The following is a 27,313-nucleotide window of genomic DNA, read 5'->3' on the forward strand; positions in this document are numbered from 1 at the left end:
CATCGGAATGTGCAATGGTATTATAATATCCCAATTGCCACAGTGTGGCTTACTACTTATTACATTCCTGCACAAATTATATTTAAGTTCATAGTTGTTTTGTGTACTATTACTTCTATATATCTTCTACTTCATAATTATGAATTTATTAATGCATTTTTTCTACTCCAGATGGCGCCAATTCCAATTATTAATGCATTTATTCTTCTCCATGTTGGGCCCTATTCCGATTATAATGTATTTATTCCCTTTCAGATGGCACACTATTCCAATTATGAATGTATTTATTCCGCTTCAAGTTGTGCCCTGTTCCAATTATGAATACATTCCCTTCAGTAGGAGCCATATTCCTATTATGAATCTATTTATTCCCGTTCAGATGGCACACTATTCTAATTATGAATGTATTTATTCCGCTTCAAGTTGTGCCCTGTTCCAATTATGAATACATTTATTCCCCTCCAGGTGGAGCCCTATTACAATTATTAATGTGTTTTTCTCCTCCAAGTCCTATTCCAATTATGAATGTATTTTTTCCCCTGCAGGTTCTATTCAAATTATTAATCTATTTTTTCTCCTCCAGGTGGCTCCCTATTCCGTGGACTTTCCGGAGGATGAAGATGACGAGTGGGACACGAGCAAGGGGCTTCGGATCATGGGCATAGCGTACGTGCCCGACTTCGCGCAGGCCGCCTTCGGGGTGGTGATCGACCCCGATAGCGAAGTGGTGGACCATATCCGCATGCCCCAACTGTTGAAGAGGAAGAACTCTTACAATCACAATGAAAAGGATCTCAAGGTATATACAACTCTTCATCTTTTACAATCACAATGAAAAGGATCTCAAGGTATATACAACTGCCCACATTAATTACGCGTCTTTCCCCACCAAAACAGCCTCCAACAAAAACAAGAAGTTGAAACCTTGGATTACGAACGGCCTTATCTTCTGCATACGTAAAAGAGACAGACTCCATAAACAAGCACTAAATAACCCTGACCCCCAATTCTCACGATTCTATAAAAAGTATCGTAACATTTGCAATAACCTGATAATAATAACCAAACAAAAATATTATAAGAAAAAAATTGAAGAATCAGGATATGACAGCAAAGTAATTTGGAACGTAGTCAACGACTTATCAGAAAATAAAAAAACCTCACTCAACATTCAATCACTAGTTATAAATGGGAAAAATATCCAAGTTCACGAAGACCCAGAAACCTTAGCTGATCACGCCAACCATTATTTTAGTAATATCGGCACAAACTTAGCCAACAAAATTCTGAAAGCCACAAATAAAACCCAAAATTTTCTAGCCTCAAGGGTAAGACAACAGAACTTTCTACATCCCACACTTATCCTAGCCCCCACATCCACCAAAGAAATTGTTGACACTATACTCTCTATAAAAACAAATAGTGCTGCAGGTAATGACAAAATTTCACCTTACATACTAAAACACATAGCTCACTTCATTACCACACCGTTAAAACACATTGTTAATCTAAGTTTCAAAAGTGGCACCTTCCCCAACCAATTAAAACATGCTACGGTTATCCCAATCTATAAGAGTGGCGACAAAACAAATATCGAAAACTACAGACCCATTTCTTTGCTAAGTGTCCTATCAAAAATTATCGAAAAAATTGTCAAAAGTAGACTTATCTCCCATTTGGAAACCCAGAAGATTCTCTCGCCCAATCAGTTTGGCTTCCAAAAAAAAATTAGTACAGAATCTGCAATCTTAGATTTGACTGAGAACATCTCTAATAGCCTGGATGAAGGCGATTCCTGTCTAGCCATATTCTTAGACTTAGCCAAAGCATTCGACACGGTTTCCCATCCCATACTCCTAGAAAGGCTATCTCAAATAGGCATCCGGGACTCAACTCTTAACTGGTTCTCCTCATACCTAACTGGTAGATCACAAACTGTAAAAATTAACAATACCGCTGAAAGTAACCCTCTACCAATTCAATTCGGAGTCCCACAAGGGAGTGTCCTAGGCCCTATTTTGTTCCTCATTTACATCAACAAACTCTGTAACCTACCCATAACCGGAAAACTAATATCCTTTGCAGATGACACTGTGCTCATAGCTCGTCATAAAAACTGGAAAGGAGCATTTGACATAGCTCAACACGACATAGGCCTTGTAAAGAATTGGTTAGATGACAATCTCCTGACACTCAACGCTGGTAAAACAAAATTCCTAACCTTCAGTCTATCTGTTGCAACCCAACCTACTAACAATCAGAAAATAACAATTCACTCTTGTCCAAGACCTTATTCTTCCTGTACTTGCCCAAACTTAGAAAAAGTATCCCATATAAAATACCTAGGGGTCCTAATTGATCATCATCTTCGTTGGGATCAGCACTTAGCCAGCCTAACTCCCCGAATTCGCAAGCTCTGTTATGTTTTTCGAACATTAAGAAATATCCTTACTCCTACAATAATGAAAACAGTCTACTATGCTCTCTGCCAATCCCAATTAGCATATCGCACCTCCGGTGCTAAACTGTCACTTATGCAAGTTTTGTCAAAATTGATCTGAGTATGAGAAAAAATAACTAATGTACCTCTTTACTCGGTGTGTCATCGTCGCTTGTGTAGTGCGTATAATTTCCGCGTGAGGGCAGTTATGTCGTTATGGTTTTGGTGCAAATCTGACCTCCACTGGGAGAAACAACGTTTGATTGGTTAGTTGCGCGCGGCACCCCGCACGAGTAGCAGTCTCCTGGAGCTACAACGCCACTAAGGTAATTGTGACAATTCATTTTTATGATTTTGGAGCAATAACAACACTTAAGTTTGTTGTGACATTTTTTTCTTGAAATAATAAAGATACTTGTGTACGTAGTGACATTGTTTCCCCAATCCTTATGTTTTATGGTATAAAGTTTTCGTTCGATTAACAATTGTGACAATGTTACATGACAGGTTCAAGTTAAATCAGGAAGAAAAAAATTTAAGTAGACTTGAAAAAGACAGGGATATGAAAAAGTGTCATGAACCTGACACCAACACAATTGTTTTCATCCATGACTTACAAGCAGTGTTACCCTGTCCTGTTGGCATATCAAGCTCTTTTTACTACAAATTGAGACTAAATTGTTATAATTTAACAATGTCTAATGCAAAAAAGAAAGAAACAACCTGTTATTTTTAGCACGAAGGCTTGGGCAATAGAGGAGCCATAGAAATAGGATCATGTGTGTATAAATACCTGGAGCAGATTGCACTTGAAAGTCATGGCTGCGATATAATTATTTACTCGGACAATTGCTGTGACCAACAAAAGAACAGGTTTGTGTTTGCGATGTACTATTATGCAGTCAGTAAGTTTGACATTAATTCCATTCAACATAACTTTTTGATTCGAGGTCATACGCAAAACGAAGGCGACGTAGCGCATTCGGTTATTGAAAAAGCTGTAACAAGAGCAAAAAATGCTGGATCTATTAATGTACCCGACCAATACATGTCACTGATTCGTGGGGCGAAGAAGACTGGTAAACCATTTGTGGTAAAAGAAATGAATTACGATGATTTTTTTGATTTGAAGTCACTTGAGGAAAACATGAAGTTCAATATAGCAAAAAATTTAAACGGAGATGTAATCAAAACTGGTGATATTAAATGCATTAAATTCACAAAGAATTGTGAAAATTACCAATATCGAACAACTTACAAAACTGAAAACTGGAAGGAAGCAAAAGCTATAATTCAACCAAGAGGAAAAAATTTACGCGGAAGTAGAGGCAACGCCCAAAGAATACATGAAATTCCCTTCAAGCAAGCATATACTTCAAAAATACCAATTACAGAACGCAAAAAGCGTGATTTATTGCAATTAGTGGAGGCAAATATCATACCAAGATACAATGAAAGTTTCTACAATGATCTCATTTCATTTTTTGTACTTCTAACATTCTATAGAGTCACATTTCCACTTGCAAGGAAAACAAGTTTATTGAAACCGCAGTGTTAAAGACTCCCTGATTTTCCTGGGAATGTGACAATAAATTAAAGGTTTTTAATTTTTTAAGAGTACCCAATTAGTACAAAATTAATGCTAAAATTCCGTAATTATAGTATTTAAATAGGTACAATACGTGACCAATGACTGATTTAATATGAAACGTCGCTGAAAACCGTTCGTAAAATGGTAAGAAGACTAAGATTAAAAAGTCTAATTAATAGTAAAGTTCTATATGTAGAATTAAGAAAGTTTGTTATACTGCTTTGATTTTTTAATTAATAAAACTTTAGAAAAGTATGATATTGTGTTTTGATTGTTATGACATAACTGCATGGTAAATTGTTTTCTAGTGGCATAACGTCACTTCTGGGAGGGTTGTAAATTTAAAATGTTTATATTTTTTTATTACAAAGTTGTGAGACTTTTGCTTTTACTTTGATATGAAGTTTAAAGTTGTAGTTTAAATAATTACCAGTTCATTTTTTAGACACGAAGAACTATACATCATAATAGGATGTCGAATTTTCAAACGCTTCTCCTGAAAAATTACATTTTTTGCATAAGTGACAGTTTAGCACCGGAGGTGCGATATGGCATCATAATTTGGGGCGGTTGTGCAAATTATCTTATTGATCCATTACAAACAGCCCAAAAAACGATAATACGTACTATCAACAAGCGACCGACAAGATACTCCTCCACTCGACTCTTCACTGAATACAATGTCTTAAACATACGGCAACTCCACATAAAATTTACTCTAATGCATTTTTTGTACAAATATAAGAAAAAAACCCTCGTACACCACAATTACACCACCAGAACAATAACCAACCGACACTACAACGTACCTACACTACATACCACGTCAGCTAGAAGACAATTCATGTACCTAGCTCCCAAAATATTTAACCTTCTCCCTGAAAACTTAAAAACCGAAACCCAACCCCATAAATTTAAAAAACTAATATCAAAATGGATAAGTTCACTTGGAGACCACAATATATAAAAATTGGTACATAAATTAAATTATATTATAATTTTATCAACTAATTATCAATTATTATTAATATTTAATACCATCTTTATTACTATAAATACATTTAGAAACCATGATTTTAATATTTGTAATGCAATTAAATTTTGTATAATTTAATAACTTTTAATTTAATTTAATTTGTATAGTTTTATTACTTACTTATTATTTAATTGTATAATCTAATTAACTTATATTTTAATCTAAATTGCATAACTTTATAACTTATAATTAACTTATTTTATAAATCCAATCTGTAAATATCACCCGCCATAACACAGGGACATCCCTAGCATGGCGGATGAATTATCAAAAATATGTATAAATGTTCAAAAAGTTCTTATAATAAATAAATAAAATAAAAAACTCTTAATCTTTTACAATCACAATGAAAAGGATCTCAAGATATATATATATATATAATTCACAAACTTTTAGAATCACAATAAAAAAGGATCTTAAGATATATATACAATTTACTATCTCTTACAATCATAACGGAAAGAATGACGAATGGAACATGTGCAAGGGGCAGCGTTTTTTATTATGGTACTAGGTTACCCATGAAAAATTATGTACCGTTACCGTGGAGAGAGTACTTTTAATGGGTGAACCAAATTATAATTCGACCATCATCTGTGCTAGAGTCTTGTTGGTCTTGCTTCCCTCGGTAAAAGTCTTGCTAGGAGTGTAGAGTCATTACCCAACCTATTCCATCACGTGGCACCTTTTGACTAAATGTATGTGTTTTAGTGAAACTTCACACAAATCCAACATCCCCATATGAGATTTATAAGCTCTTCTAGCAAACAATGATGCTTTCTTCATGTATTTACCCAAGTAAGAAAATAACATTCATTTTCCTTACAGAGAACTGAACTGCTTTGCTTGCGCAACTTTATCGCAGCCAAAAAACCCCACTGCGTGGTGATAGGCGGAGAGTCGCGCGACGCCATCATGCTGAAGCAAGACCTGAACGACGTCATAGCCGAGCTGGTGGAGGATGAACAGTTCCCCAGGATACCCGTGGAGATAGTGGACAACCATCTGCCAAAGATCTACGCCAATTCTAATAAAGGAGTCGTAAGTAATTTTGTGTACATAATATATACATGTCTATTAATACACATCATCATTCCTAACTTCCTTTTCCCGTCACCATCTCCTTACATCCCACTGGGTTTGGGCTATTATATCTTTTGAGAACTAAAATATATTTCCAAAATTTGTATTTTAAGTTTAAAGTTGCGCATGGCGAATACAATATATTAATATAACCAGTTGAATGATGGCTATCCATATATAGGTCTCATCACTCTAGGCCTGAAGCTATGGTTGCCTAAATTTAGGTAGACTGTTTTTGCCAATTTGTTTTTATAATTTCTATGTTTGTTACAGAGTGACTTCAGAGAATATCCCGAGATTCTCAGGCAAGCAGTATCCCTAGCAAGAGTAGTCCAAGACCCCCTCGTAGAATATTCACAGCTTTGTACGGTTGATGAGGAAATATTATGTCTCCGCTTTCATCCACTGCAGGTAAGATTCGTGACATTGCTCTTGTTAAAGTTATTGCAAGAGACATTTGCCACTAAAAATAAATTAACAGTGAAACCAACTTATAAAGTTCCCTCGTAATAAGTTTCCATGCTTAACTATTTAAATAATTAATTAATTTTTGGCATATTATGGCAAGTTTGCAAAAACGTCTCGAGAGAGCACTTGCCATAATGTGCCTAATTTATAGAACCTAAAAATATGGGTTAAATTTTAAAATATATAGTCATTGATTTTTAACCGCAGTAAGCAATTCATATATGTTTCCACATCAATATTTTGAGGAATGATATTAGTTAAATCGAATGACCAAGTCGAAAACTGAACACCCATCGCTCGAGTAGTTGAAGTTTTGTTTTTACGGTCCCTTGGAAAATTTTATAGGAGGGTTTCACTGTTCATTTATAAAATAAAACTTGCATATTGTAAAAGTTCCCACATAAGAAGTTAAGCAGAGTTTTCCGAATTTTCATGTAGACATTGACCTTTTGTTTTGAAGGTCAAGTGTGTAAAAATCTTCGGTGTCAGAATAAAACTGTAGATTTTTATAAAAATCAAATCCCCGCCACTAGTCCGGTGTCTGCAATACGGCTACCCGCTCTCCCGCTGCAGAAACTTTCCTTTACATAAATTGATTGAGTGAATTTGTACCCACATATTTAATTCTTCAAGATTTTCTTAACCCTTAGAAGCCGTGTAATATTTTGTAAATATCTCAAAGACAAATATAATATTGAAAATTATATATGAAATTTTTTTTTTTTTTTTATGTGACACCTCACAAGAGCGTCCCTGCCTGTGCAAAAGAAATAATTGACAGACATCTACAATATCAATATTTTACTTAGGAATTTTCATGGATAGTATTAAAATGCGTTCAAAACTTCTAAAACCTAATTCTGCACACTGCACATTGCATTGCACCTAAAGGAAGTCATGAATTCACAGAACTGCTATTGTAGTTGGTCGGATCCTGAGGGTTAAACAAGGAGTTTTTCTTTCGGTCCCTTCCTCTTCTGGTGCCTATAGGTTACCTATACTTAACCTCTGGAGGTTACCTATACCGAGACTATATCATACCAATCTTAACCTTGCAGGATGCATCCCGAAACATCCTTGAAAAACTGTTATAAATTTTTCTACTTTTTTTGTTTTTGGTATTTCTCATACCAAGATAAAAATACTTCAATCTAGCAAACCAAGCATATATTTACTGAGCCCTTTTAAAATTCTTACGGCAACAGCATAAAAAAAGCATAATATGTACATTCTTAGGACGGGTTTTTTTCGGAGAATTTGAACAATTCATCAAATTTCAACATTCATTTTCAAGTTCTGCGAAAGATTTTTTCAAGTTCTGTTTTATTTCAGTTTTGTCAAGCAACTAGCCTATAATGATATAATAACAGAACTTGAATAGGACTTCTACAGAACCCGAAAATGAATGTTGAAATTTGATGAATTATTCAAATTCTCCAAAACAACCCATCCTTATAAATATAATGCTGTAGCTCTTTCATACACACTAAATAATAGTGAGACAAACAACCTTTGTATGTCTGCTTCTTTATCATACATCTCCTCTTACTCGTATTTATGAAATACACCGTTGCCATCGCCATGCCATTACTGTGGGAATTTTAAAAGCACCCATACTGTTCTTTTATTTAAATTTATTTATTTATGAACTATTAGCCATGGTCTAAATTTATCGATACATACCTCGTAACCATGAAAAATGTGTCGCCATCATCATTTAGTCATTGTTTCAATTTCTAAACATTTTTTTTTTTCCAGGAACAAATACCAAAAGAAGAATTGATTGAAAACCTGTACTTGGAGTTTGTCAACCGAACAAACGAAGTCGGTGTGGATATCAACACCGCCGTACAAACCGGGCTCACCGTGAACCTGGTGCAGTTCATCTGCGGTCTCGGGCCCAGGAAGGGGCAGGCGCTCATCAAGATGCTCAAGCAAACAAACCAGAGGCTAGAAAACCGAACCCAGCTGGTTACATCGTGCCATATGGGACCAAAGGTGTTCATCAACTGTTCGGGTTTTATCAAAATTGACACCAACAGCTTAGGTGATAGGTAAATATTAAAAAAAAATTATAAAATATATACCGTAGCAATTTTTTGACTGAATCGGCCAATAATATTTAATAAAGAAGATATCAACATAATAATTTATTTAAAATTGAAATCGTTGGGTTCTGTTTCAGATTTTAGTAAAATTTGAATTTCGACACTATTTTTCATATTTTCTTTATTACTCTTTTATATGCCCATGGGGCTTTAGCATTGTGTACATATATGGTTATAATGTTTTACACAAGGGCTAGGAATAAACAATTGTCTCATGGTTTAACAGGGTGGCCACAGACCTGGAAAACCGGGAAAACCGGGAATTATCAGGGAAATGTCAGGGAATTTTAAAATATTTTTAAAATATCAGGGAATTCCAAAAATAAAACGAAATTCGTTATTTACGATTTGTGAAGTCCCAAAGTTGTGTTTTATTACTTTTACTTGCGGCGTGTGTAACAAAAGATATGCCGACAAAGACAAACTAGATAAGTAGGTATTTTTTATTATTATTTTCGTAAATAGCCCTTGCATCACAATCATGTCGTTAACCACCCGCCTTGGTTTTTACCCTACTATGTAGGTGCGAAATCTGTAAAGTAAAAGCTAGCAAAGTTACAACAAAGTGTCAAAAGGGTCGGACACCCAGTACGGTCGTAATAAAATTTAAAGATCATCATTATCAACATTTTTACAAAGTGTCAATACAGTAGAACCTCGTTAATTCGAAATCCACGGGACATCAAAAATCAAATTTCGAATTAACGAATTCCCACTTAATTCGAATTTTTATGAAAAAAAAAAAACGCCGAAAATCGATTTTCTCGGCCGCCCCTTCAAATCCGGGTGGTATTTTAGTTTTAAATTCGTATTAATACCAATTATTTCTTTATTTTCGCGGCCGATTGCCGTAGCGGCGGGCCCTTTAAATTCAGATATTCGCAATAAATTCGTAAAAATGCTATATTTTTACGCGTAAATCGAGATTTCACTGCCGATTTCGGTCGCTGCCTACCCTTTAAATTGAGATATTCGTAAAAATACGATATATTTCCGCGTAAATCGAGATTTCGCGGTAATTTTCCGTCGCAGCCGGCCCATTATTTCAAATATCTGAATTTAAATTCGTAAAAATACGATATATTTCCGCGTTTAACGAGAATTCGCGGCCGTATTCCGTCGCGGCCGGTTCTTAAAATTCAGATTCGAAAAAAAATCGCAAAAATACGATATATTTCCGTGTAAATCGAGAATGCGCGGCCGATTTCCGTCGCGGCCGACCCTTTAAATTAAGATATTTGATGTAAATTCGTAAAAATGTGAAATATTTCCGCGTAAATCGAATTTTATCGGCAGTTTTTCGTCGCGGCCGGCCTTTTAAGTACAGATATTTGAAGTAAATTCGTAAAAATATGTCATATTTCGGCATGAATCGAAATTTTTCGGCCGATTTCCGTCGCGCCGTATTTTTTAACTCGGATATTCGAATTAAAGTTAGTAAAAATACGGTATATTTCCGCGTCCGATTTCCGTCGCGGCGGGCCCTTTAAAATTCAGATATTCGAAATAAATTCGTAAAAATACGATATATTTACGCGTAAATCGAGATTTCGCGGCCGATTTCCGTCGCAGGGGGCCATTGAAATTCAAATATTCGAAATAAATTCGTAAATATACGATACATTTACGCGTAAATTGAAATTTCGCGGCCGAGTTTCGTCGCGGCCGACCCTTTAAATACAGATATTTGGTGTAAACTCGTAAAACTCCGACATATATCTGCGTAAAATGTATTTTCTCGGCCCTTCAAACTCGGATATTCGAAATAAATTTGAAAAAATACAACATTCCAGTGTAAATCGATTCAGATTTTCAAAATAATAATACTGATTAGGACGATGTATAACCACGTAAAAATACATTTTTCGGCGTTTTACCGCCACGGCTGACTTTTAGATTCAGATTTTCGCAAAAATCATTTTTTTTCGAATTTCACGAAAAATTTTCGTGCGCGGACAAAAATAAATTACGAATTAACGAATTTCGAATTTAAAATTTTTTTTTATGAATAAATATTTCTGCGGAAATTTTTTTGGCGAAAATTTCGAATTACGCGTTTTTTCGAATTATCGGGGTTCTACTGTACTTACTTTTGTTTATTTGTCTATTTTTGTCTGGTCTTTTCATTTGTACACAAATTGTCTTCAGGTGAAATATCATAAATTTGTAATAAGTGTATTTTGTTTTGAATAGATCATTGTGGTGCAAGGAAATAATAAATGCTTTAGATGACGGAATTCCCTTTATTTATGTATCTGTTCTAATTATCTGGCGTAGATGAAAATCGTGTTTCAAAAATAAAATTTTGAACGATATGTCCTTATACCAAATAAAACATATCAGGGAAAAATATAGAAACTGCCCTGGAAAACCTGGAATTATCAGGGAATTTTGAAATCCGTTTTTTGTGGCCACCCTGTTTAAATTTTTTTTTAAATATCTAAGCATTTTCAGAAATAATATTGTCACATCAAAGATTTGTTTAAACGTCTAATTTGTTATGTTAAAAATGTCGATATCATTTTTGTATATTCGTTTGCTAAACTATGTAGATGAGGAATTGGCGAGTTTGGTACATAATTTGTTTGTGAAGAATTAATAAAATATATTAAATAAAGTGACCTCTCGTCTCATATTTCGATGGTTAAATGTTTATTTCAGAGCTCCATAATTAATGATGAAAAATTACGTTCCGACTAGAAAACAATTGCATTGTCTTGCAAACATTTGGAACTGTGTTTCTACTTTTTGATAATATGCATGTATTAATATTGCCATTACTTTGCAGTACCGAAGCCTACGTGGAAGTATTGGACGGGTCCAGAGTGCATCCTGAGACGTATGAGTGGGCGAGAAAGATGGCCGTAGACGCTCTGGAGTATGAGGACGAGGATGCCAACCCAGCCGGTGCCCTTGAAGAGATCCTCGATGCGCCCGAGAGACTCAAAGACTTAGATCTGGACGCCTTTGCTGAAGAATTAGAAAGACAAGTATGTGGCACCTAAGATGAGCTTAAGAATAGGTCGTGATCTACCTAAAGTAACCTTAATTTTAACAGAGGAGTAAGTAAAGAGGAAGGACCACCCTTAGCTCGTCTTGGCACACACTCATTGCTTCCACTAACTTCCTCCAGGTAGTCGACACAACACACAATCCCAACTAGCAAAAATATAATTAAACCATTGAACGGGAAAAATACAGTGTATGAAATATATAAATACTAATCCGCCACCTGAAAAAGCAGACATTGCGTACAAACAAAATATGCCAAATATTAAAATAGGTATTTTGTAAAAACCAACAAAAAACCGCTATTGATATGTTTTTCGTTAAATTTCCATTTTTTAGTTTAAAGTTAATGGTGTCTTGTTTACGCTCAAAAAGACTCCATTTTCTAAACTTATTCAAACAAAAATGTAGCAGACGAACGAACAGAAAGACTTGCGATAGTTGCTAATATACACAGGACTAACTGAAATTTCCTTAAAGCAGAAAAATTAATCCCGGTGTTAAAATGGTCAGCGAGAGCAAGCGGCTGTATAGTAATTGAGTGTGTAAGAATAAGATAACTCAACCCCTCTGCGTACAAAGCTTGGCACTTGAGTCTAGGCACGCCGAGAACTACTGATTTTGACTATGAATACCGACAAATTATAGAGCTTGATTGTGTGCTTTCATCTAGTAAAAATGATGCCAGATTATAGTAGTTATCAGATAATCGAGCAGCAGTTTCCAGAGAGAGTTCTATATACATATAAATATGGATATATCCATTGATGCTCAACCATTACTTGATATAGCGTATGCGTTGCACGCCTCTCGGAGTCTGGATGAAGCTCTTCATTCATGTATTCTGTTATTCTGACTCTTGACATAATCGAGTATTTGATTGTACCATGTCTTTCTTGGACGTCCCCGACTTATTCTACCATTCAATTTCACATCATATATTTTCCTTGCACTCCTTTTTTACCTTTTTTTTCTATTTTTCCATATCATAATCGTTGTTTTTTATTTCAGGGCTTCGGAAACAAAAGTATAACCCTGTACGATATCAGAGCAGAATTAAACTGTAGATACAAAGATTTGAGGGCCGCATTTAGATCTGCAAACCCTGGGGAACTCTTCGACATGCTGACCAAAGAAACGCCCGAAACATTCTACATTGGTAAGCACCATACTAAATATTTACCAATGGATACTGCCGTGACTTACTACCATGTATACTAGAAACAAGGAATGTGGGCCATGAACCACTTACTGCAAATCGCGTCTACACTCCAAACACATAACTTTTATTGACTCCACCGATTTGATAGTTTGTGTAGTTTGGTTGTAGCTAGGTGAGCTAGTCTGCACACTTCCATGCCATATTTCCTTTTGTTTCTATTATCTGTGTTTTGATTGATTGACTGTCAGTATATTTGGTTTTTAAAACTTTCACATAAGAATATATTACCAATGCTTAGCTTTCAACGTGAAATTTATATTAATTTATTCCCCATTTTCTCAATGTTAACTTTTTAACTTCCTGACTTGGCAAGGTAATTTGTCAATCAGTATAATTAGTTGACTGTTTATTTAACACTTTTCTGTTTTCAGGTAAAATGGTTCTGGCAACTGTAGCAGGAATTTCCCACAGGAAACCCCCGAGAGAGCAACTGGACGCAGCCAATCCTGTGAGGAACGATGAAACTGGAATGTGGCAGTGTCAGTTTTGCCGAAAGAATGATTTCCCGGAACTTTCAGAGGTAAATAAAACTAATCCTAACTATGAAACAAAATCTGTGCTGAAGCATGTCATATAACTATTTTCAGCTCGCAACATCATTTCCATCATGAGGAATAGAGCTTTTTATGTTTAGTATAAGACCATGCGACTGACATCTAATATGAAAGAGATGGCATAAGAAAAGTGAGGATGCAACCTCATACACTCCTTGGGGTAAGTGTTCCACTTATTGGGAACTGCTGCTCTAGATCACATATTGTGTTAGTTTAAGTAATTTTCTTATTTTTCTGCCATTCTAATCCTCATAAATATTAATGTGAAATCGTTAAATTGTTAAATCTACTTGACTCCACCATCTTTTCCACTGTGAAAACAATAGCAACTATCCGTATCACACACCACTAGCGCGATTTCACCCAACTGACAATACATATACAGACCTTTTCGATATATTCAAAACCTCTTCATCCTATATCAAATTAAAAATAATTAGTTTATGTTTCTATATTATGTTTGTAAAATGATCATTTATTGTATTTATGTATAATCTATTAGTTTGTAAAAACTCTATTTACATTTTTCTATAATTTTTTAACAGGTATGGTGCCACTTTGACGCTGGAGCCTGTCCCGGCCAAGCCACCGGTGTTCGGGTGCGCCTGGACAGCGGTCTCTCGGGCTACATCCACGTGAAGAACCTGTCGGACAAGCACGTGGACGACCCCGCCGAGAGGGTGCGCCAAGGGCAGACCATCCACTGCCGGGTGACCAAGATCGATGTGGAACGCTTTTCGGTGGAGTGCTCGTCCAAGAGCTCCGATCTGCTGGATAAGAATCATGACTGGAGGTTAGTTGTGTCATCTGTCTGCATAGCTCGTGTAAACACTCGGAACATCGGCCCCATTGGGTTAGATACAGTGAAACCCTCATATACACGTGTCCTCGTAAACTCGCAGTACGAATGGAAAACTGGTGAATCTACATCGTATAGAGAACCCAAAAATACATTTTTGCAACAATCAAAAAGGCTTAAAAAACTCTTGAAGCTGAGTCTAGGCTTCGACTTATTTTAAAATACTTTTAACAGCTGATATTAACCTCCTAGCAACTGATTTTTTCAGATGTGATGATTAATTCAAACTTTGCACTCGGTTTACTGGAAAACAAAAGCTCGAATCAAAAAAAGTTATCCAACAAAATACACTCCAAATGGGTTTACCCCATGAGAAACTTCAAACTTAATAAATTATGTTTTTTGGTCCATTGAAACCAACAATTTAAAAAATGGCCAAATTAAACCCACTTAAGAGGTTTTCCCACTAAAGAACTTTTTACAGTGAAACTCTCTTAAGAAGTTTTCCAAGGGACCGGGGAAAAAAAACTTCTTAAGTGGGAAAACTTCTTAAGTGGGATTCAATTTTAGCCATTTAATAACTCGAGTCCGGGGCATACGTCATTCCTATGTCTACCTACGTTAAATTGTCGTGAAAACAAGCTCATATGATCCAAGCGGTCAAAAAAAAAAAATATATGTACATCTTCTAGTTATCATGGTAATTAGTATTACATATGTATTTAGAAAAAGGTGGGAATGTGAAATAAATGAGTATTTAAAGGTGAAATATTCCGTATTAACCGTGATCCGATAGATTATGAAAAGTTTTTCGTGTTTTAGAAATTCGATGGAATAAAAATTTTATACAATAATATTACGAAACATCTCTATGTTCATTATCAAAGGGAAGATTATTGAAGGAGGCGTCAAATGTATGCAAATGTAGATCTAGCCCACGTTGTCATTAAGGTTGAGTTTAATATAATCTTTCATGTTATTTCGGCCTTAAAGACGCTTGCATATTTGTTGCATAATTCCGCATTGTTTATTCGTTCCATTGTTATTTTACCTAGTTAGGGGATTAGGAGACGGGGTATTTAGTTTATTTATTGGTTACGGCAGGTTACGGCTTACGGCCCGGCGGCCGACAAAGGGTTTTATGGTCTCAGGTACTAGGTATGGGTTTCAGTCAACGTCTTTCAATTTATGACTTGGAAAAAGGTTCATTTTAAATATTTTGCGACACAATATTTCGTTTGTGTTGATTTTACCACCGAATTTCTAAAACCTCTTAGGCGGGAAGCAGTTTTAGCTCTAAAACTTCTTATGTGGGAAAAAATCGTGTTTTTTGTATGGAATTTTCAAGGGACCAAAAATCAAAACTTCTTAAGCGTGAAAACTTCTTAAGTGGGAACTTCTTAAGCGAGTTTTACTGTAAATGCCAATCGCTTGAAGTACCTTATAAGAGTGTTTCACTGTATCTCCCATGTTCAATCTTATTCTTTTTAGAGCAGTCCAGTCGCTTTAAAAAAGTGTCTCCTGGTTCCGTAATGTTGCTCCTCTGGTATTTGAATCTTCTTTCTATCAAAGAGGGACATTGACACCATAGATGAATCTGCGTTTCTCCATCCTCTTCACATTTTCTATGGTTATTAATGCTTGTTCGTCCAACAGCTACTCCTAGCAAGGCCTGATAGCTCCCTTAATAAGTTTATATATTGAATTTTCGCTTGGATTTTTGGGGTTTGGACCGTCTATTTCAATAAGCACTTTAGATTCCCTTATTCCAGGTGCTTTCTGTCATTTTTTCCAGGTCAAATACATTGGGTTCCCGCCCGGGTGTCACAACTTCAATGCTTCTTCTAGCTAAATTCTCCATCATTGCCCAAGCAACATTTTCCATCTATAATGATGGACGTAGGAGGAATTATTCAAATATTATTTTTCCTTTGTCTTACTTTATTAACTGTAATTTCTTTTCCCCCAGACCTTCCAAGGACCCATTCTACGACCAAGAAGCCGAGGATAAGGAAAATAAGAAAGAAGTCGATGCCAAACAGATCAAACAAAGACAGCAGTACACAAAGAGGGTCATAGTTCATCCCGCCTTCCACAATATCTCCTTCTCTGAGTCTGAAAAGATTCTAGCCAATATGGACCCGGGAGAGGCTATCATTAGGCCTAGCAGTAAAGTAAGCAATCACCACATACGAATTCTACAAAATTAATTAAAATGTTTTATTAAATTTAAATTGATACCTTATTTTGATCACAAAATTTAATTTTAAACACTTCCTAACCTTCTCTTTTTCTCTTCTTCCTCTTCCCCCACATTCCTCTCAACATAATTATATTCAACCGGTCGGTGGCCGAGTTGACATCGCGCTTGGGTCCCACCCAGGCTTAGTGTGTTCAATTCCTAGGCTGGCTAAGTCCTCCATCACAACACAAGCAACATTTTCCGCTTACTGTGGTGGTAGAAGGAGATTTTCAAATATTGTCAGGTTATTCGTAACCCGGGAATGTTTGTCTTTCTTTTTAAAAAAAAAACAAGAATCTCCTGTAAGCTTATCAAAATATTTTTGTTATTTAAAATACATTTACTTTCAATGTGAATTTCTTTCTAGGGCTCTGATCATTTGACTGTAACATGGAAAGTAACAGATAACATATACCAGCATATTGATGTCCGGGAAGAAGGAAAAGAAAACCCATTCTCATTAGGTAATTTGAAAAATATTTTCTATTTAAAAATTGAAAAACTATATATACAGGGTTTTCCAATAAGAGGTGTTATTTTGATATTCACTCGTAAAAGATCAATGGTTTCGTTGCTTGTGTGGCACGTAGCGCTGTCTTGTTGAAAGTAAACGTTGTCCAGATCAATACCATCCAATTCCGGCCATAAAAAATCATTAATCATCTCTCGATAGCGCAATCCATTCACCGTAACTGTTGCTCCAGCCTCATTTTCGAAAAAGTAAGGTCCAATGACTCCGCCGGACAATAAACCGCACCAAACAGTCACACGTTGAGGATAGAGAGGCTTTTCAATAACTCTTGGGTTTTCCGAGCCCCAGATGCGACAATTTTGCTTGTTGACGAAGCCACCGAGGTGGAAATGGGCCTCATCACTCAAGATGATTTGCATTTGATTCACTCAAGTGAATTTTAATAATTTAAATGCGTTGTTGAAGCGTGTATCGTTCCATTTTTATTAATGGCGTAGTTTCTACTTGTCAAATGTCAAAAAATGACAGCTTCAAAAGTAACATCTACCGAAATAGCGGGCTTTTCAAAATAACACCTCTTATTGGAAAACCCTATTACATTTTGTTGTCTTATTTATTGCATTGTCATTTCATCTTCTTCCACCTCTTCTATTTGTGTCGGGAGTCCACCGCTTCGACAAGGCATCTTCAGGCGTCCCTGTCCTTGGCTTCTTCAGCGGCCTCCGTCCATTAACCCCTAGGGATATTTGTATCTATATTTGCAGTGTTGAAGAATCGAAGAGATTAAAAAATACAAAATTTATACCAAAAACATACCGAAACTGATGTGGAAATTTCAAACGAATTTCAAAGAAATGTCACTTTTTGAAGACAGGAGTAACAGTGGGAGATTCCTTCAATTAGCACCCACCTTCTTGATGACAGTTCAGCCAACTAGTGTGGAAGCATAGAGAACGTTTTCTGATGCTGGGCTTTTATGCTCAAATGTCTGTTTAAGTATGGGTGACAGGAATCTCATAGGGAATGGCATAGTTTATGTTTTTACAATCTTATTTTTTTGTGTCTATCTTCTTAAAATACTTAATACATTATGTTTTTTAATGAATTTTTTTAATAATATTACTAGTACCAAAGATGATTAATCTCAAATGACTATGGAGAGTCCCGTCAGTATTGTTACAATTTTATGATCTTATTTTTTACTAGCTGTACCCCGGCACGCGTTGTTGTGGCTCAGTTGGACTGTGCAGATAGATAAACAATAGCGTGTGTTGCTTTTACGTACAACACATGGCGCTGTTTAAAAAAAAAAAGCATTTTTTTACCTGTCGCAAGTGACATTTATATAATATAGGTATATAAAAACACATGCGTATTTGAATTCAACGTTGTGTCAAAATTTCAAAGCAATCCGTGAAGAACTTTAGGAGATTTAAGATTTTGAACAAACAAACATTTACATTTTTATTTATGTAGATCAAAATCTTCTTCAAATACTTATTATGTTACCTTTTCAATATCTTTTTCTAACATTACTACATAGTACCAAAGATAATTGATACAAAAGTCCACTTAACACTTTTTGATCGGGCAGTTTTCGGCCGCGTACTAGGCTGGTAACGGGTGATTTTTCGCGTAATTTTGCGCTAACGTAGACCTCTAGAAAAATTGCGATAACTTCAAAAATATTTGTTTGATTTCAATAATTCTTTTTGCAAATTATTTATTTTATTATATTTAGAAATGTATTCTTCATCGTTAAACTAGTGCAGAATTTCACATAAAGTAGGAAAGTTTTGAAAAAAATAATATTTTTTTTACATAACATCCTTTATTTTACAAATTATACACAAAAATTATTTCTAAATGTAAAATAAAAATTATTATTGCATGGCTACAACCCTACAGATGCTATATAGTGAAAACTCAAGTATATTGGAACCCATATTTTAACGTGACCCGCGCTCCACTAACAATCTATCAAAAACGTATAAATACGTGATCCGCTCTCTAGCATTAATTTGCTAAAAACGTATTAATACGTGATCCGATTACAATGTGTTAAATGACTTACTATGTTACCTTTTTTGTGTCTTTTTTTATAATATACTAAGATAGATAATTGACAACAAATAATTAAACTTTCTGTGTGATCCTGCGGGATTTCTATATTCTATCCTGCAATCCCACGGGATTAGAAAAAGGTTTGGGATTTGAAAACCCTAGTGTCGACCTTATACATTAATTTTGCCTTCGGATATACCTCTACTGGATTAGTTACAAAAATAAAAATGTCAATCAAGTATTGTCTACGTATTGGCTTTAACAATTTTTATTTATTTAAATTTGTTGTTGGTCCCTCTGGAAGTGGACCAACTGGACATTGTCTATCTGGAATTGCGGCGAGTATTTTAGGTGAAAGTCTTATTGTTAACATTTTTTACTTTTAGGTCGAAGTCTTTGGATCGGCAATGAGGAATTTGAAGACCTGGATGAAATCATCGCCCGTCACGTAACTCCCATGGCCGCCCACGCTAGAGATATCATTTCATTCAAATACTACAAGAACCTCGGCGGAATGAGGGATAAAATGGAAGAAGCTTTGAAGGAAGAAAAGAAGAAGAATTCAAACAAGATTCATTACTTCCTATCTGCTGCTAAGGTAAGACAACTAAAATTATGCCTGTGATGTATCTTTTAATTCAGTAGAAGTTTATTTATTCATGTCATTATCTGACTTCACCCGGGATCTACATTTGAAAAATATAGATCCAACTCTACGGTCACAAGAAAGCAATATTGCTGTTAACCGCCATTACCTAAAAAGATATTTTGAATTCTTTATTTCATGGGATTTTTTACTGCCACCTGTATTTGGTTGCTGTAGGTTCAATTGAGACTACTACCACCAATTTCAATGAACATTTTTTGACTAAAGTTTTAATTTATGGATTGTCACAGCAGTATGTATTGCTTTCCTATAAGTATATTAGTGCTTCGTTTTTTAACTGTCAATGGAGATTTCAAAGCTCCATAGCTCATGCTGGAAGTGACTTTGCATACTTAAAATATTTACATTCATCCACAAATTCCTAGCTGTAAAAACTGTACAAATTTCATGATATCAGTTCTCTCTTGTGAGTTTTTAGTGGGAAGATTCCCGGCACTTATATTTATTCGTATTTACTTTTATTCTTGAATTCACGTGATAATTATTTATCTAAATTCAATTTTTGTTTCGTTAGAACTACCCCGGCAAATTCATGCTGTCCTACCTGCCGGTCCAGCGCTGCCGGCACGAATATGTCACCGTCACCCCCGAGGGCTATCGCTTCCGCCAGCAGATCTTCGAGTCGGTGGGCGCGCTGCTCAGATGGTTCAAGGAGCACTTCAAGGACCCCATCCCGGGGGCCACGCCCTCCACCCCGAGGGGCGGCAGCACCAACAATAACTCTGTCAGGACGCCGTACAATACTCACACGCCTAGTGGAGGTTAGTATCTTCTTAACCACTCAGAACATTAGAATGTCAAAAGACGTAAATATGATAATAGCGGTCAAGACATTAGAACGTCTTTTCACGTAAACGCGCTAGATTTTACAAAAATCGATTTATTTCCATCACTAGTATACGGATTGCCATGATTTAAAAAACAGAGTATTGATAATGAATAACGCTACGCGTCTGTATTCAAGAATATCTATGGAACGTAGAGGTGCATTATCTAAGCCGATTGAATCTGTCATCTTGTTCGTTCATAATTTATTGCGTTTCTAAATAATTTATTAAAAATATTTTAGTTTGAACGGTTAATATTTTGAGGTGACTAATAGTTTTTAATTATATTTCTTCAATATATAAAGTGTTATTTCTTTATGATACTCAGAAAAAGGTACATTTTTCACGGCTTTGAAATAATGGTAAGCGATTTTTACATATTTTTGACGTTTTCATAAAATGTATATTTAGAAACGCAAATATTTACGTATAACAACACAATGCGATAGTGGATTTCATAATCTTTCCAAAACATTTTTTAGAATGAGGCTACGTTTCCCAAAACGTGAGTTATGAAGCTTTTAGCAAAACTCGTAAATAACACAAATTATCACGTTTTGACAGTTCTCAAAGGAACACATAGTAAATAAAAGTCTTTGTCTGAGAGGTTAACCCTTCAGGCTTTTAAATAGTTTTACCTACTAGTCCCAACCACGGTGAAATTTCTAATGGAATTTCGGAGGTATTTTAAATATGTGCTATATATTTCTTATTTATTTAACGGGAATTCCTCCTAGTTGGGCAGTCAAAGTATTTTTTATCTACATGTGTCATTGTATCATCACCTGTACTAAATAAATAAAAAATAAAAAAATATATATATTTTGAAGTTGTCGTACAAATGCCATTTTAAAAACTAGATTAAATTATTTTTCAGATGTTTTTATTTGAAATTGACATTGTTATTTCTAAATACTAATATTTTAATATTTAAAAAAAATTAAATTTTAAAATAAACATGAAAATGTCAATGAAAAAACTTACCAGAACATTTTGACTCGAAACGTCTATAAATATTTGAAAAAAAAACTGATAAGAATATAGAAAAAAAGATTAAAATTACAACGATTTCTCATTTTCTAAGAATTTACTTTAACCCTAAAGCCTTTGTTCTACCCCAATAAGATAATTGTTGTGAATCAATTTGACTATTGTACTTAGATATTTGAATGTAAATTTCTTCATCTACAGGTATGTCAACGGAAGCCATTCAAAGAGTAGCACAAACGATACCATCTCATATGCTGCACTCCTTGTCACAGGCCGCCACCTATCCCCACACTCCTGGAAATATGTACATCAATACTGTAAGTAATTTTACTAACTTTTTTACTTTCTTTTGCCACATTAAAGAATATACCATTTTTATGGAAAAAAACTTAAAAATAACCAAACCTGCATCAGCAGGAGCAATTCAAATATAAATAAGGTTATTTGTAACCTGGGAGTTAGTCATGTAAAAAAAAGCAGATGTGCATAAAAAGTATTTTTAATATTATTGAAATATTTTTTTAAAGGTTTTATACCCATCAATATAATATTTTATCATTGAAGAAGAGAAGAAGATAATACTAATAAATGTAAATGAAATAGAACAAGACACGGAATATAAAAACAGGTTTCAAAGGCTGAGTAATTAAAAGCATTATCACAATAAGACAGAGATCCTGGGTTCGAATCCCATTTGCGACCGTTACCTTTTGATTTTCTGTTTCTTGTTCTGTTTCATGTTTCATTTAATCTAGTGCATATAATCTTCTTCTTCAACTGTTAGATAAAATTAGGTTAGTAACGATAACAATATTTTAATAAGTTGTTATTTTGATCCAGCCTTACACCCCATCGGCGCAGACCCCCTATATGACACCATACGGCACGCCGCATCACTCTACCGCCACCCCGCGCTACACCGGCGCGCCGCCGCAAACCGACGTGTTCCTGCATCCCGGGGCGGCTACCCCTCGTCGTCACCAACCCCCGCCCCCCAGCCCGCATCACCACTACCAGCAGCCGTACCCGCATACTAACACACCTTCACATACTAGGTATTTGCTTATATTGCTTACTTTTAATCAACGTACAATGGTTTATTTTACGTCTTTTGGTTATTACGCCGTGTTGCGCTCTTTTAGCCAACGTTTCAGACGGCAGTGTGAAATTCGTCGCCATTTCAGAAATCGTATCTGTGAATGCATACTGTAGAACACCATCCCTCAAAACTATGTAAGATACTGCAAGAAATCAATCTTTTGCAACTTTCTTGTTAGACTATGGTATTGCCTTGTACCAATTGGAGAGATGTAAAAGTTGAACATGCATAGTATAATTTTAAGACAAAGTTTGATCTGTAAAGTACAAACCAATGTGGACTAAATTTAGGTGTTTGCTATGTAGTTAATTGCTGTCAAGAACACCGTCACATGTTGCGGTCAATGCCTCTATAAATAAAGCCTGAGTCGTTCTAGCGAGCATTTAACCTCCCCATAAGAATTTAACACGTTGGACGCCATTGTGGAAATGAAGAAAAATTACCATTTTAAATTGAAAAAAAAAAAACTCAGATGGCATCGGCGACCGTCAAATAGTATTCCTTTTTTTTTTTACTAAAATTTTCTATGAAAATCAAGAAAATTAACTGCGGTCACCGGTGACCGTCATGGCGCTATGGGAGAAAAATGACGATTTTCGTTATGAGGTCACCGGTGACCTACATGGCGTTCAACGTGTTAAGTGGTGGTTGAATAATTGACTGAGCATAGCGAAGTCCTGTTTTAACTTGACCATTTGGCATTTCATCTCTAAATTTGTTTGTTATGTTCCGGTTCAAGATGGTGACCGTGTTACCTACTATGATACTACCTTTTTATTCTGCCAGAGTTCGCCTGATCATAATTCCTACTACAAACTGTCAAATCGAAATAATCAATATTATGGTAGCTACCGGCCTGAAGAAATTTTGTAAAAAAAAAATTCACTAAGATGGTGACATACCACTGGACAAATTTTATAATTCCTTATTTAAAAAAAAAAACACAAAAAATAATGTAAAATATTTATGACCTATAACAGGGTGGCCACAGACCTGGAAAACCGGGAAAACCGGGAATTATCAGGGAATTTTACCGAACCGGGAATTATCAGGGAAATGTCAGGGAATTTTAAAATATTCTTAAAATATCAGGGAATTCCAAAAATAAAACGAAATTCGTTATTTACGATTTGTGAAGTCCCAAAGTTGTGTTTTATTACTTTTACTTGCGGCGTGTGTAACAAAAGATATGCCGACAAATACAAACTAGATATTTTTTTATTATTATTTTCGTAAATAGCTCTTGCAACACAATCATGTCGTAAACCACCCGCCTTGGTGTAGGTGCGAAATCTGTAAAGAAAAAGCTAGCAAAGTTACAACAAAGTGTCAAAAGGGTCGGACACCCAGTACGGTCGTAATAAAATTTAAAGATCATCATTATCAACATTTTTACAAAGTGTCAATACAGTAGAACCTCGTTAATTCTAAATCCACGGGACATCAAAAATCAAATTTCGAATTAACGAATTCCCACGTTATTCGAATTTTTATGAAAAAAAAAAAAAAAAATACGCCGAAAATCGATTTTCTCGGCCGCCTCTTCAAATCCGGTTGGTATTTTAGTTGTAAATTCGTATTAATACCAATTATTATTAATATATTTTCGCGGCCGATTACCGTAGCGGCGGGCCCTTTAAATTCAGATATTCGCAATAAATTCGTAAAAATGCAATATTTTTACGCGTAAATCGAGATTTCGCTGCCGATTTCGGTCGCGGCCTACCCTTTAAATTGAGATATTCGTAAAAATACGATATATTTCCGCGTAAATCGAGATTTCGCGGTAATTTTCCGTCGCAGCCGGCCCATTATTTCAAATATCTGAATTTAAATTCGTAAAAATACGATATATTTCCGCGTTAAACGAGAATTCGCGGCCGTATTCCGTTGCGGCCGGCTCTTAAAATTCAGATTCGAAAAAAATTCGCAAAAATACGATATATTTCCGTGTAAATCGAGAATGCGCGGCCGATTTCCGTCGCGGCCGACCCTTTAAATTAAGATATTTGATGTAAATTCGTAAAAATATGAAATGTTTCCGCGTAAATCAAATTTTATCGGCAGTTTTTCGTCGCGGCCGGCCTTTTAAGTTCAGATATTTGAAGTAAATTAGTAAAAATATGTCATATTTCGGCGTGAATCGAAATTTTTTGGCCGATTTCCGTCGCGCCGTATTTTTTAACTCGGATATTCGAAGTAAAGTTAGTAAAAATACGATATATTTCCGCGTAAATTGAAATTTCGCGTCCGATTTCCGTCGCGGCGGGCCCTTTAAAATTCAGATATTCGAAATAAATTCGTAAAAATACTATATATTTACGCGTAAATCGAGATTTCGCGGCCGATTTCCGTCGCAGCGGGCCATTTAAATTCAAATATTTGAAATAAATTCGTAAATATACGATACATTTACACGTAAATCGAAATTTCACGGCCGAGTTTCGTCGCGGCCGACCCTTTAAATACAGATATTTGGTGTAAACTCGTAAAACTACGACATATATCCGCGTAAAACGTATTTTCTCGGCCCTTCAAACTCGGATATTCGAAATAAATTTGAACAAATACAACATTCCAGTGTAAATCGATTCAGATTTACAAAATAATAATACTAATTAGGACGATGTATAACCACGTAAAAATACATTTTTCGGCGTTTTACCGCCACGGCTGACTTTTAGATTCAGATTTACGAAATATTACGATTTATTTTCGCAAAAATCAAATTTTTTCGAATTTCACGAACAAATTTTCGTGCGCGGACAAAAATAAATTTCGAATTACGAATTAACGAATTTCGAATTAAAAAAAAATTTGTATGAAAAAAATTTTCTGCGGAAATTTTTTTGGCGAAAATTTCGAATTACGCGTTTTTTCGAATTATCGTGGTTCTACTGTACTTACTTTTGTTTATTTGTCTATTTTTGTCTGGTCTTTTCATTTGTACACAAATTGTCTTCAGGCGAAATATCATAAATTTGTAATAAGTGTATTTTGTTTTGAATAGATCATTGTGGTGCAAGGAAATAATAAATGCTTTAGATGACGGAATTCCCTTTATTTATGTATCTGTTCTAATTTTCTGGCGTAGATGAAAATCGTGTTTCAAAAATAAAAATTTTGAACGATATAACGAACATATCAGGGAAAAATATAGAAACTGCCCTGGAAAACCTGGAATTATCAGGGAATTTTGAAATCCGTTTTTTGTGGCCACCCTGTATAATGAAGTAGGTAGGTATTTAAGTTCCTACTTTCCAATCTTACGATTTCAGAGGAAATTTTGGTTTTTTGTTTATTAAATAAGTGAAAATTATAAACATACTTATTTGAACGCGAGGTCTACTGTTCACAGAACTACTAGTATATGACACCATTAAGGAGTCAGCACACCTACTTTAACTACCTAACCTACTCTTACATAATCCATATTGGCAAATAAAACATGCACTTTGTAGAGAGTAACTGAGTCAACCCGTGCATTTACTAATTTTTGTATGGAATTTATTGATATTTTTGCTGTCATTAGAGAATTACAATGATAGGGTTACTGGCTAACCACTTGCGGTGGATAGTATATTGAACAATATTGTACAAAAAATTTGCTTAAAATAATATGATATGTTGTGCTTAGAGATCTAATTATCTAATTTTTTATAGTAACAGCAGACCTGCCGCCTCATTCAATAACGACCCTATGGACTGGCAGAAAGCAGCAGAAGCCTGGGCGAAACTGAAGAACAAAGACGGCTCCAGCGGCACTCCCAGGAGTGATGGTAGAAATACCCCTCGTGGAAGGTATATATATATTTTACAGTAGTCCCCAATAAAAAAATTGTCAGTGTTTCAAACATACAAATGTTAGGGATTTCTTCAACACATTATCCCTTAATTCATTTTCGAGGGATTAAAAGCTATCTAAAAAAAATAATAATTTTTGGTCTTAAATTCATCTTTTTCTGCCTTGGGCATCGTGGGTTCAATGCTTCTGCTAAATAAGTCCTCCATCATTGCACAAGCAATATTTTCCGCAATTCTGAGAATGTTTGACTTTCTATAAAAAATAATTGTAATTAAATTTCTTTATAGCTCCAACCGAACCCCCCGCTACGAGGACCCCGGTATGGGCCGCAAGACCCCGCAGTACGACAGCCGGCAGCCCCAGCCGTCCCCGTCGGGCCGCAGCTCCCGCCAATCGGGCTCCGTCGGGGGTCGTTCTCCCCGCTCCGCCCGCAGCACCCCCCACACCAACACCTCCCCTCGCTCCATGTCCCTGGGAGACGCCACCCCGCTCTACGATGAGAACTAGATGTGTGAATGTGGATAGAACTATTGTGAAATACATGAACTGTACACGTGAATTCCATCCTAATAATAAAGAAATGAATGAAAAATTATTATGTATTGCAATATTTTTTTTATGATTGTTTTTAAGCCAAAAACATGTTGGCTTTGGTTCCATAACAAAACAGAACAGAGACAAAACAGAAAATCCATGAAAAAAATATTATCTAACTTAAAAAAAAAAAATTATCATGTTCTGTTTTACCACTGTTCTATTTTATATGGTTACCTTTAGCTTTAAACATTATAAAAGATAATCATTCTCTTTAATATTCTTATTTATGATAATATTTTT

General features: G+C 35.4%; 1 protein-coding gene across 2 annotated transcripts in view; it reads left to right on the forward strand.

Annotated features, from left to right (window-relative positions):
- Spt6 (transcription elongation factor Spt6) overlaps positions 1–27,071 on the forward strand; it is a 44,176-nt gene extending 17,105 nt beyond the window's left edge. For both annotated transcript variants that reach the window (XM_089636626.1, XM_089636627.1), the window contains 16 exons: positions 584–799; positions 5,896–6,108; positions 6,424–6,561; positions 8,377–8,672; positions 11,515–11,716; positions 12,747–12,894; positions 13,329–13,477; positions 14,057–14,304; positions 16,280–16,484; positions 16,920–17,016; positions 19,475–19,686; positions 20,270–20,516; positions 21,774–21,889; positions 22,413–22,627; positions 26,335–26,472; positions 26,764–27,071. In XM_089636626.1, coding sequence (XP_089492752.1) covers positions 584–799; positions 5,896–6,108; positions 6,424–6,561; positions 8,377–8,672; positions 11,515–11,716; positions 12,747–12,894; positions 13,329–13,477; positions 14,057–14,304; positions 16,280–16,484; positions 16,920–17,016; positions 19,475–19,686; positions 20,270–20,516; positions 21,774–21,889; positions 22,413–22,627; positions 26,335–26,472; positions 26,764–26,983 — 3,060 coding nt within the window. In that variant the 3' untranslated portion in view covers positions 26,984–27,071. The remainder of the gene's footprint in view (positions 1–583; positions 800–5,895; positions 6,109–6,423; positions 6,562–8,376; positions 8,673–11,514; positions 11,717–12,746; positions 12,895–13,328; positions 13,478–14,056; positions 14,305–16,279; positions 16,485–16,919; positions 17,017–19,474; positions 19,687–20,269; positions 20,517–21,773; positions 21,890–22,412; positions 22,628–26,334; positions 26,473–26,763) is intronic.
- The last annotated feature ends 242 nt before the right edge of the window (positions 27,072–27,313 follow it).

The sequence above is a fragment of the Hesperophylax consimilis genome, chromosome 10, assembly GCF_061612785.1.
Source record: "Hesperophylax consimilis isolate HC1 chromosome 10, BYU_Hcon_1.0, whole genome shotgun sequence".
Classification (NCBI taxonomy): domain Eukaryota; kingdom Metazoa; phylum Arthropoda; class Insecta; order Trichoptera; family Limnephilidae; genus Hesperophylax; species Hesperophylax consimilis.